At 39.6% G+C, this 20,939-nt stretch overlaps 2 protein-coding genes across 2 annotated transcripts; one reads left to right on the top strand and one right to left on the bottom strand.

Moving 5' to 3' along the window:
* Positions 1 to 137: 137 nt before the first annotated feature.
* On the top strand, positions 138 to 12,316 carry cs (citrate synthase). Its single transcript, XM_071477178.1, has 11 exons — positions 138 to 323; positions 4,016 to 4,066; positions 4,257 to 4,364; positions 5,088 to 5,153; positions 5,839 to 5,970; positions 6,778 to 6,966; positions 7,244 to 7,443; positions 8,001 to 8,130; positions 9,248 to 9,349; positions 9,942 to 10,151; positions 10,243 to 12,316. Exons 1-11 carry the CDS (start codon positions 273 to 275, stop codon positions 10,411 to 10,413), a joined length of 1,410 nt encoding a protein of 469 aa, XP_071333279.1. The 5' UTR covers positions 138 to 272; the 3' UTR covers positions 10,414 to 12,316.
* Positions 12,317 to 15,226: 2,910 nt separating this feature from the next.
* Positions 15,227 to 20,327, bottom strand: coq10a (coenzyme Q10A). The gene is made up of 5 exons (XM_071477180.1): positions 19,701 to 20,327; positions 17,991 to 18,140; positions 17,712 to 17,904; positions 17,398 to 17,499; positions 15,227 to 16,861 (listed from the first exon to the last, which is right to left on the bottom strand). Exons 1-5 carry the CDS (start codon positions 19,835 to 19,837, stop codon positions 16,694 to 16,696), a joined length of 750 nt encoding a protein of 249 aa, XP_071333281.1. The 5' UTR covers positions 19,838 to 20,327; the 3' UTR covers positions 15,227 to 16,693.
* Positions 20,328 to 20,939: the final 612 nt, after the last annotated feature.

Raw genomic sequence — 20,939 nt, 5'->3', positions numbered from 1 at the left:
CGGACCCTGATCACCAGCTGTCGTCACATACAGAGGGAGAACCTCTATCCAATCAGCGTGCCCCCCAATAGCTCTCAAGCCAATCAGATCCCTCTACGCCATTGTAGCGAGTCGGCGCGTCGTCCAATCAACAATACCGCTACTTGCGGGCCCGAATCCCTCTTCAACCTTCTGCTTTCCGGAGGGGCACCTTCAACCAGCTCCGCGGTGCACTGGCAGCGGCGTCCTTAGTCCTGAAGAATAAGTGGAGATAACACTTTTACACAGACACAATGTCCTTCCTGACCGTCAGCAGGCTAGCGCCTAAACTCCTCAATTCAAAGGTAAGAGGACGGAAACACTGCCTCGGTACCACTTTCTCAGTCAAAGCTGTGGCCGTTACCTTGGAAGCTAACGGCTAGCGACGTAACAGAAGGCTAGTTAACGTTAGCCAGCTTAGCTCTGACAACCACATTGTGAAATGCTGGTGGTCAGCTGCGCCCCTAATAACTGATAATGCAGTTTAAATTATTACAATCGTCGTCTTTACTCCTTGCTATTGTTTAAAGCGATGCCGTAACGTTTGAGTTGTGCTGTTTGTGAACTTCTGCCTTGTTAGCTAACGCTAGCTAAAGTACCACTGCCCTATTTGCTGGCCTGGTGTTATCGCCGCCTGGACATGTTTCTTTAACCAGCATTTGCCAGACTGTGTTAACTTAGTAAAGAATACGCGTTTTCGACCCGTTACAGACGCTGTGATTGCTTTTAAATTCACTTTCAACTTTGTGTATTCTCACCACCCCCGTTGACCTTCACATTAAGATTTTAGCCAATAATTTAATGCCAAATCATTTAATGACGTTCAAAATATCTTCTATGTCCTCTAAAATTTAAAAGCTAATTTAACACTCAACACTGTAGATTCAAGTGCATTAGTGTGAATTCAGTCATCTAATATTAGTTTAAAATACCTAATGTCTGTTGGCACATCTTTCCATTTGTAGTTTGTGATTATGGAATGGTAATTGCTTTAATTGTTAACTGGTTAGTATCCTTTGGCTGCCAATCATTGATAAAGTAAGTAACCTTCCACTGACTGTAACCTACTGTCTTACTCCACTGCCCTCTCAACCTAGACTACTTGCACTTAATGACCCTCATATCAGTTTGTGTCACCCACCACCTAAGTATTTATTCCTTACTCCTTTCCTATAGAAAATAATCAGTGACTGAATGGTATTCTTCGTTGAACTCTATACAAACCAAGAGGTATTGTGCTCCTGTTATCAATCTTGCAATTAGGAAGCAGCTAACCTGTGTCACACTCACCCTGTCTCTTATCAGTTGTAATCTTTGCTCTAGAGATTTATCAGTAAGTTGTATTTTTGTTCTTACATAACATTCTTTGACCATAAAATGTTGTGTCCCTGAGCTATTACTGAAAATCATGTGATTCACATGTTGAGAGAAAGGACGCTATACATGTGGATATCGCATGATAATTTCCATTTTTTTAGGAGAGAAATTTGATTTGAATTCATCAATAGATAAATCTGTGTTGAAGTCTTTAAACATCAAAACTTGATGCTTAGACATGCAGAAAAAATTAGTGTGAAGACATGGATTCAACAAATGTTCATTACAAGGTTTTCAGAGGTCAAGTTTGCATGTAACAGTGCTTCTTCTTCCAGCCTGGTCATAACCCAGTTTTGTTGAATTAAGAGAATGTCACTGGTAAATCAAATATTTTGTGTGCAGGTTTTACTCCTTTGCTTCTCTGTGCAGTGTACTTGCTCTAACCTCTCTGGCAGGCCAGTGACTGAGTGAAACTGTTCCACACAACTCTATATTTAAGACCCTGAGCTGTTACGTAATCTCACTCAGCTGTGTAGGGAGTGTGTGTGTGGTGACGCAGGAACCTACCTTTTGTTTCGGTGAGCCTTCTCAGGCTGTTATCCACTCCCACTAGTTGTGGGAATGGGGAGGGGATCCCACTGGGAGAGCAGCCAACTGTCACCTGTCCGCCAGACTCTTCCCTCACCCGTTGATGGTTTTAATAAACTGGCAGAGGAGTCCTGTTACAGTGATGAGCAGCAGTAGGCTTGACTTCTCACTACTGTCACTGAGCTTCCAACAAGATTACTCTCCTTCAAACACTTTCATAACCAGGGCCAGTCTCTTTTAATCTGCCTTACATCCCCCAGTCTTGTCCCAGTTCCAGCAGCAGTATAAGGCTTAAAAATCATTAATTATGTAGAAATGTTTGTTTACTGAGGGTAATGTGAGATTATTTTTTCCTAATGTCACATAGGTCATTTGGTGAATACCTGCCAGCCGTTCATGAATGTCAAACTAGAAATGAAGCATTATAAATCACCTGTATATTTCCAGTAATTTGTTTATTTACAGTAATTATTATTACAATTAATTATTATTTTCACTATCCATTAATTTGACAAGTATTTAGCATCAAAACACTGCGAAAAATGAGTGACACAGTTTTCTGGAGCTTAAGGTTACTTCATAAAAGCTCTTGTCCAACAAAGGGTTGAAAACCACAAATTGCTCAGTACATTATAATGTAAGGTGAGGAACTGCAGCAAAGCAAGCACCAAGATTAAGATAAAATAAATTTCATAATAGAAACTGATTAATTATCTGTTAACTAGCTAATTGTTAATTATTGCTCTAATTTTCAGACTGTTTGGGACTAATCTCAGTCATGCAAAAATCACTGTTAAAAATTTCATTTCGTATTTATTTTATTTTTTGTGATTCACTTCGCATCATGTTAATACAGTGTTTATTTCCATTTAAAGCCTCTTTAATCAGAATATACATTCACATTAGAAACTTGACATCTTGGCATGAGGGAGTTAAGAAGCAGACAGCCTTTCTAAATATCACATATTTCATCACCTGGTATGACATTCATAAGTTGTGACTAGTCAGGCTGACTCACTCTGGATTTGAACCTAGGAAGCCTGTGATGGAAGGCTTATGTTTTACCAAGAGTTAAATCTAAAAAGAATTAAAACAATAAGGCTTATAAGTGTATTCAAAGCTGTGTCTTGCAACAATAAGTGTTTATATAGTAGCTAAAAGAATCAGGACCTGCATCAGAATAATGGGAAACCTAAAAACACACGAGCACATTAATTAATCAAACATATTGACATTGTAAACTGGTTGTGGTATTGTGTGGTATGTATTTTTTTAATGCCACACCCTGTGCTGTTTGATAGAAGTGGAGCAATATTTGAATGACTCAGACCCATGGTCACATCATTGGCTCTCTGTCACAAGCCTTCAGTTTGTGAAAGGATTTTTTTAGTTGGGTAATTCCTATGCGTCTGGTGATGCTAGTAGTTACTTGTTGCATTTGTTTGTAGTGATCTACCCTGACCACCTTCCCCCAGTTTATTTTAAATTGAAATTGTGGTTAAAAACTGACCAACAGGCAACTCCATACAGCAGGGATAAAAAAATGGAGACAGGTTGAAAACCCTTTTTGAGATGATGCCCAGAAGAACTGAGGCTATGCAGAGGGGAGAAATAAAGTGCTTGGCAATGAAAGGAAGGACGGCTTAATAATTAATATCTTTAATTAATCACTTGCATTAACGACAATTATGTACTGCAGGATAAATGGTCATTCTCAGCATAATGTAAAATGGTCAGAAAGAACATGTAACTATAATGTGAGCAGTTTTCAGCAGAGCAAAAAATGAATTTTCAAAATGTGTCTCACAACTCAGAAACTACTTACGGTTGCTTTGAACCAGTGTACAAACAATTCTGCAGTCTGCCACGTTACCAGGGTTGGAAGGTCATTTTGCTCATAGACTAATAGGAAGTCACAACATATTATGTTATTATGCAAAATATATTGTACTGCTCCAAGGTTCTCATTCGATACATAAGGAGCTTTGGTTGTCGAGAAATGCTGCTGTGACCTTCATAGGATTCGTCATGTCATAGCTTATCACATTGTACTAATAATCAAAATTTTATTATTTCTTTGTCTGTTCTACAGAATGCCACCTACTTCCTTGTGGCTGCCAGAAATGCCAGCGCATCAACAACAGTAAGTAGTACACTAAGTTAAAGTACTATTGAGTATTAGAATATGCTAATTGTTGTCAAGCTAGGGATCAAGTTTTTTTCTCTGAAATGTTTACATGAAGTCTGTCCAATTAATTCCAGTTCACAATATGTTTTATATTAAAATGTAATGTTTGATCCAGGACATCACTGACTCAGTGTTGTTTTTACAGAATCTGAAGGATGTTCTAGCAGACCTTATCCCTAAAGAGCAGACCAGGATCAAGAACTTTAAACAACAATATGGCAAAACCAACATAGGACAGATTACTGTTGACATGGTGAGTAACTGCTCAGATGTGTCTATGGATCAGAATAAAATGAGAACTACAAACAAGTCAGATTTGTGTTATCCATTATATTAATTAAGAAATAAGCATGTAGGCCATCTGCCATGATGCAGATTAGACGTGGCGTGATGGCCTCACCTAATCTGTCTAGGCCTGCACAGCAGTATTTACTGTCAGGTATCACTGTTCGGTCATCTCCCTCAGAGGTCACAATATAAACTGCTTTCTGCCAACAGAGTCATTTTAGCTGAGTCACTCAAACCTCTACTGCACACTGCCTATTTTAGACTCGCACAACTGCACACACACACACACCAATGCAACAACTTTTGTTTATCTCTCACTTCACCTCTGACCTCTGGCTTGTAGCCATGGGGATTTTAGAAGAATTTCTTGGGTCACTGGGTCTGTTTCACTTTCAAACAAAAAGTAAGCATTCAGCTGTGGCCTGTCCTTATCATGTAAATATATTTGTTATTAGAATTCAAATGCATTGTCTTATTTCAGGTTATGTTATAACAGACATAAAGTTATCTTCCTGTCTTTGTAAAATACTTGCCAGCTTGATTTAAAAACTGTCGAGCCTCAAAAATATTTGCAACTGTAGAACAGTCAGTAGATTTTTACTTGCGTAACTGGAGTTGGTGTTACCAATCCAGTTTTCAGTGTAATGTGTGTCTAATGTGCTTGTGTTGTGTATGTTTTCATCCACAGGTCTATGGCGGTATGAGGGGGATGAAGGGTCTGGTGTATGAGACCTCTGTTTTGGATCCTGAGGAGGTCAGTATTAGAGCTGGGCCAAAATAGCTGCCAGGCTGATGCGTCACCTGATGTTAGTTTATTGCAGACATGTTGATAACGATATGATATGTCGACAGATCAGTAATTGCAGGACACAAATGGCAAAATAGGTTTGAGGTAATTTATAAAAGTATGTCACCATTACATAATGTCTACCGCAGAGCTGATTTTTCAACTGTAAAATGTGCTGCTTAGTATGTGTCTTGGTCACAATTCTTCTTCAAAAAAAGAATGGATCCATATCAAAACTGAGGTGACTGGATTTCCTTAACAGCAAATATCTGTCTGTGTCAGGCTGTAGTCAGTCTGCTGATAGTCAAAGCTTCATGATGGGAGACATTCTTACAGTGGCTATAATTTGTACTCTCTTCATCCCTTGGAGACCAGCCCATCTCATAGGCACTTACCTTGATTGCTTTCTTAATGAAGCTTAGAGCTTTCAGTGGCAGAGTGACTTTATTTTCATATGGCTTGTTAACAGGCCACCACAGGGAGTGTGATACTTAATCATTCCTATTCATTGGTAGAACTAGAACTAGAGCTTGTGTTGGCAGTTTGCCAACACTCGCTTGATGGTGCATTTCAGGGGAATTTGGTTGTTTTTGTTTATCACAACCAACATTTAGTTTTCTGTGTTTTCCTCTTTCTCCCCATTGATAAACAGGGTATCCGTTTTCGGGGCTACAGCATTCCAGAGTGTCAGAAGTTGCTGCCTAAAGCTCCAGGAGGTGAGGAGCCGCTGCCTGAGGGCCTCTTCTGGCTGCTGGTCACAGGGCAGGTGCCCACTGAAGAGCAGGTGAGGGGGAGAGGAGCACTGGAGCTGTTTATTGTATTTTTATAAGTTATAATGAGGGATGACTGTGCAGCTTTTCATCTCTTCTATCCATCAGTCAGTGTTAGAATCTCAGACACTGTCTGATTTTTACAGAATTTCCCCAAACTGTGCATTATTAAAACTGAATATTCCTGCAGAATAAGAAATGTCAGATGAAGGTGAACTTTGCTTCACATCAGTTTAGGGACTAAATGATAAGAGGCATCACATGATTTGTCGCTTCGATATAAACAAAGGAAAGTAGATACCAAGATGTTTTGCAGCATAAGCACTTTAAATGGCTAAGTATGTATGTACTCCAGAAATCCAACGTGTATAAAATAGATTGTTTTAGGACTGTGAAACAAGACAAAGTCTGCACCTGTAAATTGGCATTTTATTGCTGCCAGCTATCTCCTGGAAGAGTGATACAAGGACAGTCTGAGTGATAAGCCTTAACCTTTCTAGCTGACTCAAACTTTTCACAGAAAAAGAGCTTTCACATCTTTATCTGATATTAAGCATTTAATGCATTTGCCGTTGACTCAGAAGTCTGCTAAACAGAATAAATTAGGATTATCTTAAATCTCTTTAACAAAAAGTTGCTGCTCTACTTGTGTAAACACCAGCTTAGGCCCCTTCTTTTCCATAGTGATTGTACAAAGTATTTGGAGGCAAAGTTAAAGTTACTACACTGTGTACGTGTGTCTGTAGCACACACACAAAGAGCAGAAAAGCAGGTCTTTCAGGTCACTCATTTATATTATGTGCTTCTCTCTCTTCCTCCAGGTGAACTGGGTGTCCAAAGAGTGGGCGAAGAGAGCAGCCCTTCCCTCTCACGTTGTCACCATGTTGGATAATTTCCCCACAAACCTGCACCCCATGTCTCAGTTCAGTGCTGCCATCACAGCTCTGAACAGTGAGAGCAGCTTTGCACGGGCTTACTCTGAGGGTGTCAACAAGACCAAGTACTGGGAGGTGAGTTTACATCTATTTCATCTCATCTTGAATCATACTTGCAGCAGGGATAAAAACCGTGGTCTGTTGATTCAGAGTGAACTATCTTGACTATTAGATGGATTGCAATTGAATTTGGTACAAGCATTGTCCTCAGATAATGAATCTGTTTTCCGTCAATCCAACAGATTTTTTTGTTGTTGTATAAAGAGTACAGTCTCACAGAGCTGCTAGTAGCATGGCTGTTTTGTCTGGTTTCCTGTACTCTGTCCTAATCCTCTTATATTGCCTCTCTTAGTTTGTCTATGAAGACTCCATGGACTTGATTGCCAAGCTGCCCTGCATTGCTGCCAAGATCTATCGCAACCTGTATCGTGAAGGCAGCAGTATCGGAGCCATTGACTCCAACCTGGACTGGTCCCACAACTTCACCAACATGCTGGGCTACAGTGATACCCAGTTCACTGAGCTAATGAGGCTCTACCTCACCATCCACAGGTGCAACTTGAACTTTTTTTGTATTATATTATAAATCCAGAATTTCCCAAGGAAAAAGAACAAAATAGTTTGGAAATATTTACTCTGAAATAATGACCTAATATCATTGGTCACTGGTTTAGTCACAGCAAGTCAGAGCATGTGAGATCATTTTCAGTAGCATCCTCACTAATACCCAGGAGAGTGGAGAAACTGTTCTACCATGACAGCAGTCCTGCTATCCTGAATTTGCAGCTACCCACAATAAAAGTGGATAATATTATTTTACAAAACCTGTAGTTTTAGTTTTGTTTTAGATGGGTAATGAAAGTGACACATTATCAGAATAAAGGCACTTATGTGTTGCAGTCCCCCACTCGTAAATTCATTTAACATGTAGACTGCACATGGGGGAGTGAACAATATACTGTTCAGACACCAAAGGTAGATAAATGTTTGCTCTTTGCATTTGCATTGCAGCAGAGCTTTGCAATGGAATGGATAAAAATTTAAATCTCAGGCTCCTTTGCCAAATCAACGTGTTTTGTAACTTTTCTTTTTTTTTTTTTATGTTACAGTGATCACGAAGGAGGTAATGTCAGTGCCCACACCAGCCACTTGGTGGGTAGTGCTCTGTCCGACCCCTACCTGTCCTTCAGCGCTGCCATGAATGGTCTGGCCGGTCCTCTGCATGGCCTGGCCAACCAGGTTTGTACCAAGAAAATCACCATTTTCACTGTGCTTTCACATATAGAAAATGTTGTGTTGCTGGCTTCAGGATGTTATGTGAAGCAGTGAGTTTTGACATTCCTAGGAAGACATTTTGCCCTGTCACCGTCGGAAAAGCAGAGATGCTACTAACAATATTATTCCACTTGGCTGCTACAGTTTCAGGACCTGCTATCATGCTAGCTCACAGTCACCCAGTCATGGCTTACTGGGACAGCTGTGTAGATCTGAGCTATCATTAATGTTATTGGTAACAGCTGTGCTTTCCCTACTCTGATAAGTGAAAAGATCTGCTGTAAAAAAGACCAAATAGAAGAATAGCATGTTAGCTATTGTCACATATGACATGACAGCTCAGGATGGAGGGGTTTTTTCCCCCTCTCCACACTATGCTGGCATATGTCAGCATTTCAAGTGAACCACACTGAGGGCAAATATAATGACATAAAGTCTCTGTGATACAGGCTGCCTTAGTGTTGAATGTAAAATTTATTCGAGCGTTAAATGACTTGGCTTGTTTGCTGTTGCTTGGGGAAGCTCACAACAGCTACAGTAATCCCATAAGCTGTCAAAGTAAAGTACCCAATACCAATTTCAATAAATTGTGCCATCATTTATTTATTTATATTTTATTATTGTCTTATTCAGCTGCCTATTTTACACTGACAAACAACACCCAAGGCACTCCTTGGTTCAAGATGACAGTTTTTACTGTCAGTTAATTCTTAATTTGCTCACATACTGATGATTTTAACGTCTTGTCAAAGTTTTATAGTACATGACGGGGATTTTTTTTCAAACATGGTGCCATTGTTTAACAATTCCCATAACACATAGAAAAGAGAGTACCTGTGTGAAATGGGGTTTATTTGTTTCTGCTACTCTCACTGCAGTATATTTTACTCAAAAACCACACAAGGTCAGATAATATCAAGGAAAAGTGTCATAATCATGGGCTTTGTGTTATTTAGAATGAGTGATAATTGTATAGAACAGCGGCTGCGGGTTGAGTATCGCTGGTATAGAATGACTGTAAAGTTTTCTGAATTTTAGGTAATAACTCATCAATGTGCAATGTGTCTTCTGCTTGTCACAGGAGGTGCTGGTGTGGCTGACTGCCCTGCAGAAGGAGTTGGGAGGAGAGGTGTCCGATGAGAGGATGAGGGATTACATCTGGAACACACTCAAGTCTGGAAGGGTAAAGGCACACCACTTCCACAAGCATTTATAGTTATTTGCATGAATTTTTGCACTCAAATTCAACATTTTCAGAATAAACCATACTGGGTTTATAGTATGTAAACCTGGATGCCTGGTGTCATATGCCACACTGCTATGATTCCCTTGGCCTAATGCTGGAATCAAATCATCAAGACAGTTGTATGACTTCACAATCCGTTGTGTCAGGATTAGAATACTGTACATTGAATCACATCCCTTAATCTTGGGTTTGATGGATAGAATTATTGTATCTGGCTGATGGGAAACATCCTTACGTGTTTGGCTTTCTGGCATTTCCATATTATTAAGTGGAAAGTCAGATATTTCAGAAGTTTCCCAGGCATAATTATGGCTTGGACATTGCCATCAATCCTTTTTACTCAGAAACTCATAATTACAATAGCTCTGATTTGACATGAACATGGAATTATTCTTCAATCCAGAAAACAAAAAAAAAAAATCTAGGGTGATAAGAAGAAATGCAAAAAGATTATGAGTACTAGAATTAGTAGTTAGATCTTTAAATGATTCAAAAGTTCAAGAAAATTTTCCCTCTCTCTTGGCTGTAGGTGGTGCCAGGCTATGGCCACGCTGTCCTGAGAAAGACTGACCCACGTTACACCTGCCAGCGTGAATTTGCCCTGAAGCATCTTCCCAACGACCCCATGTTCAAGTTGGTTGCCCAGCTTTACAAGATTGTGCCCAATGTGCTCCTGGAGCAGGGTAAGGCCAAGAACCCCTGGCCCAATGTGGACGCTCACAGTGGAGTGCTGCTGCAGGTAAGACGCACGTGGTGGCTTTTAATCATGCATTTGTCATGTCATGGTTGTCAGACGCTGACGTGCCTGTCTCTTTTTTCCTTGTCTGCAGTATTATGGAATGACTGAGATGAATTACTACACTGTGCTCTTTGGTGTGTCCCGAGCCCTCGGCGTGCTGGCTCAGCTGGTGTGGAGTAGAGCCTTGGGCTTCCCCTTGGAGCGCCCCAAGTCCATGAGCACAGATGGACTGATGACACTGGTGGGAGCAAAGTCAGGCTGAAGAACCACCTGACAGGAGCTAGGGGTTAGTGTGAAGGGTGGGAGGAGGTGGAAATATCAAAAGGCAGACACAAGTTGACCCCCCGTCTTTTCCAACCCCAGGGATTCAATGGGATTCAAAGAGACAGTACGCTTTTAATGTAATTTCACAAAAGAAGGGCCTTTTAAATTGTCACACCATTAGTGTTTTAGTGTGTTTAGTTAACCACTGACTGGTTTTCCCTGCAAGTCTCCATATTTGGAACACGTGAGGTGAAAACAAGACACATACATGTAACCCATAGTAGGCTCAAACCATGTACCATTATAAGTCTGCTAGCATCGCTAAGATTTTCCCCAGTGCAGTGCCTGCGTGTTTGTCATTGAGCACGGGGTCTGAACTATGAATAGGCAATGGCATTCAAAGGGAATTGTGGGAGTGAAGTACACTTCCTCTGTATTTATTCAAAGATCTAAAGTTAAATACCTGACTCAACCTTTGCTGCTTTTGGCTAATGCAGTGATTTGTTTTAGAGGACATCCCCAAGCAAAAGACCTTTTTTCCTAATTAAGACTATTTAGTTTTTTTCTATGCAATGTTCCCAGATGTCATCCCACCCAGTCTATCAATGCATTTCACTCCCATTTATGAACACTCCAGCTTAGAAAAAGAAGGTCCTCACTAGTAAAATTAACAAACTGTTCAAGATAAACATTCAAAAGCATGAAAATCAGTTAAAAGATACTGCCCCTTTAAATCTTTGGTGTCCCCTTTTTCTCCAACTTGTAGTTGTTGTTTTTTTTTTTTTTTTATGATGACCTTATATTACCTCTATGATCAAAATAACTCTTGTCTATTTTCATTTACATGCTTTCCTACTTGTAATGGGTCTCTCTGCTCAAATGGTCTTCTGAATGGTCAAAAAATCATAAAATAATGTACAGTAACGGTAATAAAGATTTGAGCAAAGGGTGTTGTAATTGGCAGCCTGCAGTAAATCCTTAAGAGCAAGCTTGAATGAAAAGTGGGAGAGGGGGAGTCCTGTCTTATTTGAGTGTCTGTTTGTTACTTTATCCCCACAGGAGAGCGCTTTAAACATCAACTACTCCAAAATGAGCACTTGCTTGATTGGATTTCCTAATTTGTAGCAGTAGACACCCCCCAGATTGATTGTGTTCCTTTTACAGAGGGTTTTTTTGGTGTTGAATATGTATAAAACTATAATCTTTGGGTTCTCATTTTGTGGTTTTATTTATACTTTGTGTACATAGGTATATATATGTAAAGCTTGAATGTATGAGCTCGATCACTTGCTTGTAATAACCACAATGATTACCATAGTGTACCCACAGTGTAGTAGTAGTGTCCAGTCTCACTGTAACGTTCAGTCTCGCTGGTCACTGAAATGTGACAATGAACAAAAAGAAACTGCAGCTATCTTGTATATACATGATTTCTTGCCTAGCTCTGTGGGCTTAGCCGGTGCTGTCTTTCAGGTGTTTCACTTCAATATTTCAAGCTTGCTCTTAAACTCTGGGTTTGTCAACACTCCATTTTTGTGTAGTTTTAAGTTCTTGCATTTTTTTTTTCCCCAGACTACTCTAGCCGTGTCAGTCAGTAGTTTATTCAGATGTATGAATCTCTCTGCTCTGCTACCATCTCCCTTCTGGCTTTAGCAGGTGTGTTTTGTGTTTTATCGTAGTGTTCTTCCATGTGGTGGGTTGTTCAAGAGATGAGGTTATTTTGATCGTAGAGGAGCATAAAGGTTGTACATGATAACTGGGAGAATTCATTATAGATGGATTCATCAGAGAAATGTTAAGGGGGATGGGGCTGGATGGGTCAAGTGGGCAAGAAAAGCTTGAAGGAAAGCTTACAGGAAAACCTAACAAAAAATGAAAAATAAAGGTTTTTATTAACACTTGTTTGGTCTGATTTTCTTAATTGTTTAGAAAATTGCATGCAACATAATGCAGGTCATAGGGCTTTTTTGGCTGGACCAGCCATGAGCCATCGCTACATCAACGAATGTCTGTGAAAGAGTGTGAGAGTGATTACGTTGCACCATTGGTCAGCTTTTCCAATTGGCCGTTGCACTTTCAGATGATTTGGTGTGAACTGTCACTATAATAGGCCTTTATCTGAAGAAGGCTTGTATTAGAGGCAGGCCTTTATTTCTTATTCCCACTGTTTATATGTATAATTGTAGGATTTTACCTTGATACCTCATTTTTTATTTGCCCTATTAGAGTCACTGCATTATGTATTAATACAAATTCAACTCTTTGATATTCAAAGGTGCAAAAAACTATTGACAAAATAGCAGCAAACACCAAGATCTATTTACATGTATATGTTCAATATATATTTGCTATATCTCTGTTAAGGTCATTCACCCCAGGCTGTGCTATGCTGATATATAATGGGCAGTGAGATATGCCCTCTCTTCTCCTAGGAGTAGTTTTAATTTTGAGATGTCATTTAGTGCATTTGAAATTGGAATTGCAGAATTGAATTGGATAAAGTAAATGTTCTTATTTCATTTAATTATTTTTATATTTCATGTCTCAACCTCACCTGTGGAACAGTGACCACATGTATATTTCCTGTTTTTTGTGTGGTCCTTGTTTGACTGCCAGTTTGTGGTCACTCAGACAACACCTGGTCAGGATTTGCAGCCAGCTTTTTATCTCTGACAGTTCAGAAATATTCTGCCAATTCATAAACTCTGTTCAGGACAGATAACATCCTGACCTTCATGTAAAGGTTTCAAATTAAAAGCCCCCCAATTAGAGGCCCCGTATTTCTTAACAAGGCTTTTATTGCGGTGCTGACGCGCTGCAGGAATCTTATTGTCTCATTTCCGGTTGCAGCTGTTTCCGTCGTGAACAGCTGATCGGATCTGCTGCTGTCTCCCTCTCACTCTGCTGCCGTCCTTTCCTCGCTGCGGATTTATGTTTCGATATCCCTCCGCCTCCTTCAGCGATAATGGCAGATGGATGCAGTTTATTTGCCGTGATGGAGGCGAGGCTCAGTGTATTTTAACCTTGGCTCCGCTTCTGACGTCAGCGCGTCCCCTTACAAGAGGCGTGCCCTGAAGGCCACGGCTTACGTCACATTTGCGCCAACAAAGTGTTGAAAATAGCATATTGTTGAATTAATTATTTTACATTAGAAATGTACTTTATGCTTATGCATGTACATTATACGACAGGCATCAGTGTTTATCTGATGGTCTGTACCCCTGCCTCCCCCAAAGTGTCTACAAGTTTGGAGACAAGATTTAGAATGCAAAACAACAAACAATGAAACTGGTGTGTCTGGTAACACCACTACCTTTATTTTCTGTGGTAGCAGAGCTTAAATTTGAATTTATCCTTCTTCGGTTTATTCTAGTGAGGCCTGACTCTTATGTAATACATGAAATTGACAGGATCAAGAAGGAAGTTGGTCCAAATACCCACCTCTCCTATGTGCCGTTATTAATAACTGGCCCACATACCATGACCCCACTCTGGTTTCTTGCTGGTCAGCTGCCTTTTGGAGAACAGTTTCTACCCTGCCTGTGTCCATGGGCACCTTGTGGCAACAAGGCAATGCAGTGGCATAAAAACCCAGTTCAAAAATGCACTAAATTTCATCTAAATGCATTATAATACAACCATATTGTAAACTGCTGCTGCTGCTACAGGTGAAAAACTGGGACAAAAATCACTGAAAGACAGTTATACAAAGGAAATACAATATACTACACAAGATGCAATTGCAAAAAAATTGCGCATACAAAAATAAGTTATACCTGCTTTTTTATTTAAATAACAAACCTTTAAAATACACTCACAGTATTTACAGATACATTTTAACTGGCAACATAAAAAGTGAAAGAGCTGCAAAAATAATGGCAATATTTTCTATCGTAATGTATCTACATCCATGTGTACATTGTAGGCCCCCACTGTTAGATCAAGGGTCGTTCATACACCTGCAATTTGACCATTAATGTGGAAATATCCTGTGGGGAGAGAGGGCAGAGGTGATCATATAATACTCTTGCTGTTCTTACTGTCTCTTAAAAATAGTTTCTACTGTTTCTGGTTTTTTGAGTATTGGCACCTACAACAATAAAACTTGGCATTAAATTCAATCTGTACGCAGCATGTGGAACACACATCTCTAGCAAAAAAAAAAAAAAAAAAAAAAAGCAACCTAAAGCCTGATCACTGGATAGCATGTCAATTTAAATTTGACTTAATCTAATTTATATTTTATTGCTTAAAAATATAACACTCCAACATGGCATTTAAAAATCTTTTAACAAGTTTAACTTTTTTATTTTTTATGCAACAGTGATTCACAGGCCCATTGGATTTAACATTCTTCATGCATTGATGATTAAATATCCCTTCATTTCCAAATCACCTTTTTAACAGAGAAAATAAAAACACAAACTTTGAAGCCAAAAAACCCAGCTTTGAAAATAACGAACCACAGTTCAGTTCCATTGGAGTATGAGACTTGGAGCATGTGGGCAAAATGAACTGCCCGTTATGATGGTCACTCAATAACTTACCACTGACCTTCAGCAACCTGAATGTATCAGTCACCTTTAAAATATGGCAAATACGATATTAATATCGATGAACTTTATGAGCCCTTTATTGTGGAACAGAGCAAAGGGCTACCTCGATATGGAATATATATCCCATCAAAATGTAGTCACACTAACGTGCAACACTAGACACGTGTATAGTTGCCTCTTTGTTAGTTACATCCGTGCATCATAATGAATATAAATAAAAGCTAAACATCTCAAAAATGAGCATGAAACCCAAAGTCAATGATAAATGATAATGTTTTATTCTACAGCCCACCAGTGTATTTTATATTAACAATGTACATGACTTCTGATGACCTTCAGAAGATGGACCACAAAACAGAAAGCAGAGAAGGGAAACTTTCACAACACCTTTTACAAATTGTTTGTTTTCACTGCAGTAATCAATTCTATTATTGTAACTGTGACCTTATCACATTACTATCAATAATTTTGCCATGAGGTAAAGTGGCATTTAATGTGATCATCAGAAATAGCATCTCAATGTCTGAACTTTAACTTAAAAAAAAATCTGCAAACCAAACTATATATTTATCAAATATAATAGTAGTTAAGTCGTTAACACACATGATCTGTAACATTTTTGTTCTAATCCCATTTACAGTATATATTTCACAGTACTCTCCAGCCTGTTCATTCAGGTGCTCTTGTTTGTGCAAAGTTAAACTGCCCCCATCATCCCTATTAATCTCCTGATAGTTACTCCTCGTGCTGGGCTGTAAAATAAGGCATTATTAAAATTGGGAGGCCAAGTCTCAATGTCCAAAAACACAATCCTCACAGCACAACAGCCAACAAATCTAACTTCCCAAACCTCAAGGTTAATTGAGGACACAGCTAACTAATGAAGCAATGACATTTTCCCCCTCGTAATAATGTTGCACTTCAGTGATACTGTCACAACACACAGTGACAACACTCAGCGTCTCACACATGGCACATTTGATCTGGATCCCAGTAAAATAATAAAAATAAATTGCATACAACCACTGATGAATAAATTAAAAAGGATGAAATGAAATATTGTTTTGCACGTTCACGACTGTAAGTCAAACAATATATTAAAAGGTTCATTTGAAATAAAAGCAAGTGGTAAAAGTAAAGGCAAAGTAATACAGTATAATCAGCTGATCAAAGTGCTGAAATTAAAACTAAAAACTGGACACACTTTGACTTGATTAAGTGTCAGTGTGACAAGTAACTTTGTGGTTGCAGTGTACTATAACACTTAAGCAGAAGTCTGGATCAAACGGCCTCCGTGCCTTTTGTAATAAAATACTAAAAGGATCTTTTGCTCTGTGTCACTGTGCTGTTCATTTAAAATAATAGTCGACTCTACCATTGGTAGCATGATGTTGCAGTGATTTACTGTTTTGTTTACATAAATACAGCTTGTAACTGCTATGGAGCAAGAGCAATGGTGGTTTCCCTGTGCTACACAAGGATCCCTTCAGTGGAGGTAGACAGAAAGTGGACACACTTAACACAAGGAGAATAAGAATTATTAATTTTCCGACACAATGCTTACAAGAGTTGGATGTCTAAAAACTTCAGGAGCCGCTATGATGTCTATGTAGCGGTGAGGGGGTGATTATGCAGCATCATGCAGGTTTGTGTGGATGAAGGAAGGAAAGGTTGGTATGATTTAAGGCCAGATGAGGACATGAGGACACACAGCTGCCGAGATCACGTCTGATGCACCTCGTGAAACATTAACTCCCGTGGGATACGAGTCTCTGGGCCGTACAGCTTACCAGCTCGCCGCTCAAACGCAGCGACGTTTTGCTTTACAACCTCATCGAAGAACATGGTGGCTAACTGGGAGTGCAGCAAAGAGCGGAACTCAAAGGATATCTGTAGAAGATACAAAAATAATCATCTTTTTAGTGAATACCAGTCATAAAATATGAATATATTTTTTATAATAAAGTGAATTTATATTATAATATTATTATAATATAAAGGATGGATTTGATATTGATTCTTGTCAAGAATTAGATGAGAAGATCCAAATCACTTTCATGTCTGTAGAATAAATATGAGGCTACAACCCCACAGTTAGCTTAGCTTAACGTAGAGTGGAAACAGTGGGAAGAAGCTAGCCTGGCTCTGAGTGACAGGAACAGAAGACATATAGAGAGCCAGGCTAATAGTCCCCCCCTACTTCCAGTCTTTATGCTAAGCTAAGTGTCTGTTGCTTGTAGCTCCATAGTTCCTGTACATACATGAGCGTGATATCAACTGTCTCATTTAACTCTCAGCAAGTAAGCAAATAAACATTTTCTCCAAGACGTCACACCATTCCTTTGATCAAGGTTGATTACGAAAGATGCATCAAGAGGGGCTGATACACACTCGCTAAATCAGGAAGCAAGCTGCAGGCTACTTACAGAAAAGTCGACCGTGCAGGTGCGAGGGTAACCGGGAATACCAGGACTAAAGCGCCATATTGTCTCCAGGTGATTGAACAGCTTTCCATCTGTACACACTGCCTAAAATCAACCAAAAGAAAAACTCTGATCAGAAACAGGAATGTTAAAAAATAAAAATTGACATCACAAACACGACTTGCTTCAACTAAAATTTATTGGTGTCTCAGTAGGCTATGCTTTCAGTTTTAGCAATATCAAACACAATCACCAGTCTAAAATCTAAAACCAGATATATTGTCACTCACACACTCACTGTAGCTTCTGACACTTACTTTGACTAGATGAGGCCGGACACTAGTGATCATAGATGTGTATCTCTCCACCACTGGAGGGAATCCCACTTCAAGCTGGGCTTTGGAGTGGCCTGCTCTTTTCATGATGGTCTGGGACTTCTTACACCAGGGCACAAAGTGCTTGTAGTCGTCAACATTGGCCACCACATCATACATTTCCTGCATAGAATACCTAAGAGCACAAGTATTTAACAGCTAAGGAATCAAAGAAAAAACACTCTCAGAGATACAGTTATTATTATCATACTGGAAAATTACCCAAGTATCCTACGCTCGGAGTACTCCTTCCTTTTGTTGGTGAGGCTGATGAAGTTTCTGCTTTGGGGAACAGTTGTCATTGTGTCCCAGTCTTGAAGGCAAAGCACTCTGGGAGTTCTTGTCATCAAAATGCCACATGACGACAGGTGTCTAAAAAGATAAGAGAAAATGTCCTGAAGGCCACATTCTGGAAAGAGTGAAACCTAACACAGGCACACTGCGCAACAAAAAAGGCCCACTACATTCCAGTTTCCAGCTACTACAGTCAATGAGTGCACATAGTATGCTGCATCAGGAGGTAACGGAAGGTCTCTGTGTTGTGAGTGTGCTGGTAATTTCTGATTTGGGCTTGGTATGTGAATAGCAAAAGGCTATGTATTGTAACACCCACTCACGCTCTTTGCACCACTTTCCGGTAAGTAACCTGTACAATCTGAACAAATGTTATGGTATGTGAATAGAAAAAACATCATTACTTACTGGGGACTGGGATGGGCAATATTGTCATAAATCAATACCATAATTTTGTAAAATATATAATATCGTTTTGTTTATTTGTGGTTTTATTTTGACACAGGTTTTATTTCCTGTGTTCCAGTAATGAGCAACAATTAATGTAAATTCCATGTTTTTTATGTATATAACTTTCAGCAGTGCCTGTTGCTGTTGTATGTAGTAATTAATTAAATACATCAACACGTCACAGTCTCATTGATATCGTGATATTTTAAATTTGTATCACATGACAAATAATACATATATTATTATATGGCACAACCCTAGCTGGTGATGAAGTCAATACAAGAATATACAGCCTATGTCAACTGATATAGGATTTGACAAACAATGCTGTATCTGTCCTACATTACTGAGTTATTTGTTGTGATATTAATTAGATATTGGTACTGGTCCATCCCTTAAGTGTAGGTGTCTGCTATTGAGATTGAAAAAAAAATATATGACCACAGTTAAAACTCTTTCAGTTCATGATTAAGGAGTTCTCACCCACTCGTCATACAGTTCACTTCAAGTGCTGAAATATTTCAGGATGTTACACACCCAGTCTTACACATACAGCAAGTTTAAGATTTGCCCACAGTTTTTCAGTGATGTTCATGTCAAGGGACTGTGAGGGTCTTTCCAAAAGCTTCAGCTTGTGTTTCCTGAAGTAGTTCATGGTTAAGAGGTGACTTCTGTTTTGAATTATGTCCTGTTGTAGAGGGCAGACTTTTTTTAGTTTCACTTTCTTTTTTTTTTACACTTTTTTTTTTTTTACCAACCACAATAAGTGTTTTTCAGTCAATAAAATCAAACATAAATGCGAGTAACATTTGAAGAAGGGATTTTTTTAATGCCTGTCTGCAGCAGGAGTTTTATTCTCTTATTTTCCTTCAAAAATCCACATAGAATGTAATTTTCCCAGAGATGCAACTGCACATAGAAGTGAGACGTGGTGTGACAGATCACAAGCTAAACTTAAACTGCACAAATTACTGAATACAGGTACTGTGTCACCAGTACTGCCAGATAAAGATGAAACATTTGCAAGATTCAAAGTACAGATGGCTGTTGGACCTGGATATTGCCTCAGGATTAACCCAACTTCTGCACACAACTATATATACTATTCGATGCAAAGGAGACACAGTGGCATTCACAGTGTGTTGCACCACCAGCCGTGTGTCATTATTATAATAAAATCCGACTTACCTGATGTTCTGGCGAAGGCACCCTTTTGCCACTGGTGCACGACATGAGCGAGGGGAGCCCACAGTGGCAATCTGGAGAAAGTCACTGAATGTCCGCACACCCATGGGTAACCGCCGGGCACTGGCCGCGGCTGCCATCAAGCCAGCCGCTCGGTTCAAGGAGGAGCGATCCTGGGTCTGAGAAGCTGGGCCCGGGGTCTGCCCCAAGACCGGAGGCGGTGGGATTCAAGGTTCCGCTCCAAATACCCTGCTTCGGTCTGGGTTTCTAAAACCACACGTAGCGTTAATTCCACGTTGAAAAATCTACCCGGCTGCCTTGAGTTGACCCGCGTCTCGGATCGCTTTTAGCAGCTGTCAGCGTAGCTACCGTCGGTTACGATGGTCAACGGCTAACGTTAGCAACATTAGCTAGCACGGTTTCATAACGAACCCGGACAATCGCGACGCACAGCCGCGTCCCCTCTATATTTTCAGCAATACTCATATCACTCCATGTTTCGAGATCCAAACTCACGACAAAGTTAAGTTGTTTAAGCTGGTTTTGGTTTTACGTGTTGTCAAATATCGCCCAGTTGCCGACGACCTTCTACCGCTAAATAAAACGCCGGTGGGACAAACTGTTCCTTTCGCTCGTCGGTTCAGCCCAACGGCTCCGAGGTGCAATGCTGCCTCCCACTGTGTTGGAGGTTACCGGCTGAAAAATCTACTTTTTATTTCCATTTAATTATCTTACTTTGAGACATATGCGCCATATAATACCATATTTTTTATTAAGGCTGTCAAAGTTAACGCGTTAACGTAACATGCCTTTAACGGGAGTAATTTTTTTAACGTGATTAACGCTTGTGACATTTGAGCCTCGGGCCACTCCGTAGCTCGGGAAATCAGGAAGCAACGCACCGAGGTCGATGCATGGATGTATTATAAGACCTATATATATTCTTATAATACATCCATGGCAGTAATGGATAAAAAAGATATTTTGAATGGCAAGTTCAGCTTCAAAGTCTTGCCAGATGGCTCTCTTGACAGTAATTTGTATTTATTGTCGCGGTGAATTTACGTCTAGTCTCAAATACCAAAATTGCTATGCCCATCTGTAATTTTTTTTTGTTGGGCTTTTGTTTTGGTTTATTTCAGCATCTTGTTTTACAATGCAGTTTGCACATGTTAGTTATTTGAACTGAGAGTATTTCTCATTGTAGCAATAAATAAACATGATTTTTTTTGCATAAAGCAA

Source organism: Trachinotus anak, unplaced genomic scaffold (genome assembly GCF_046630095.1).
Source record: "Trachinotus anak isolate AG129_WGS33_773 ecotype Australia unplaced genomic scaffold, CSIRO_AGI_Tana_v1 ptg000004l, whole genome shotgun sequence".
In the NCBI taxonomy this organism is placed as follows: Eukaryota; Metazoa; Chordata; class Actinopteri; order Carangiformes; family Carangidae; genus Trachinotus; species Trachinotus anak.
Note: the sequence above shows the minus strand (reverse complement) of the source record. Positions and strands in the feature narration are given on the sequence as shown.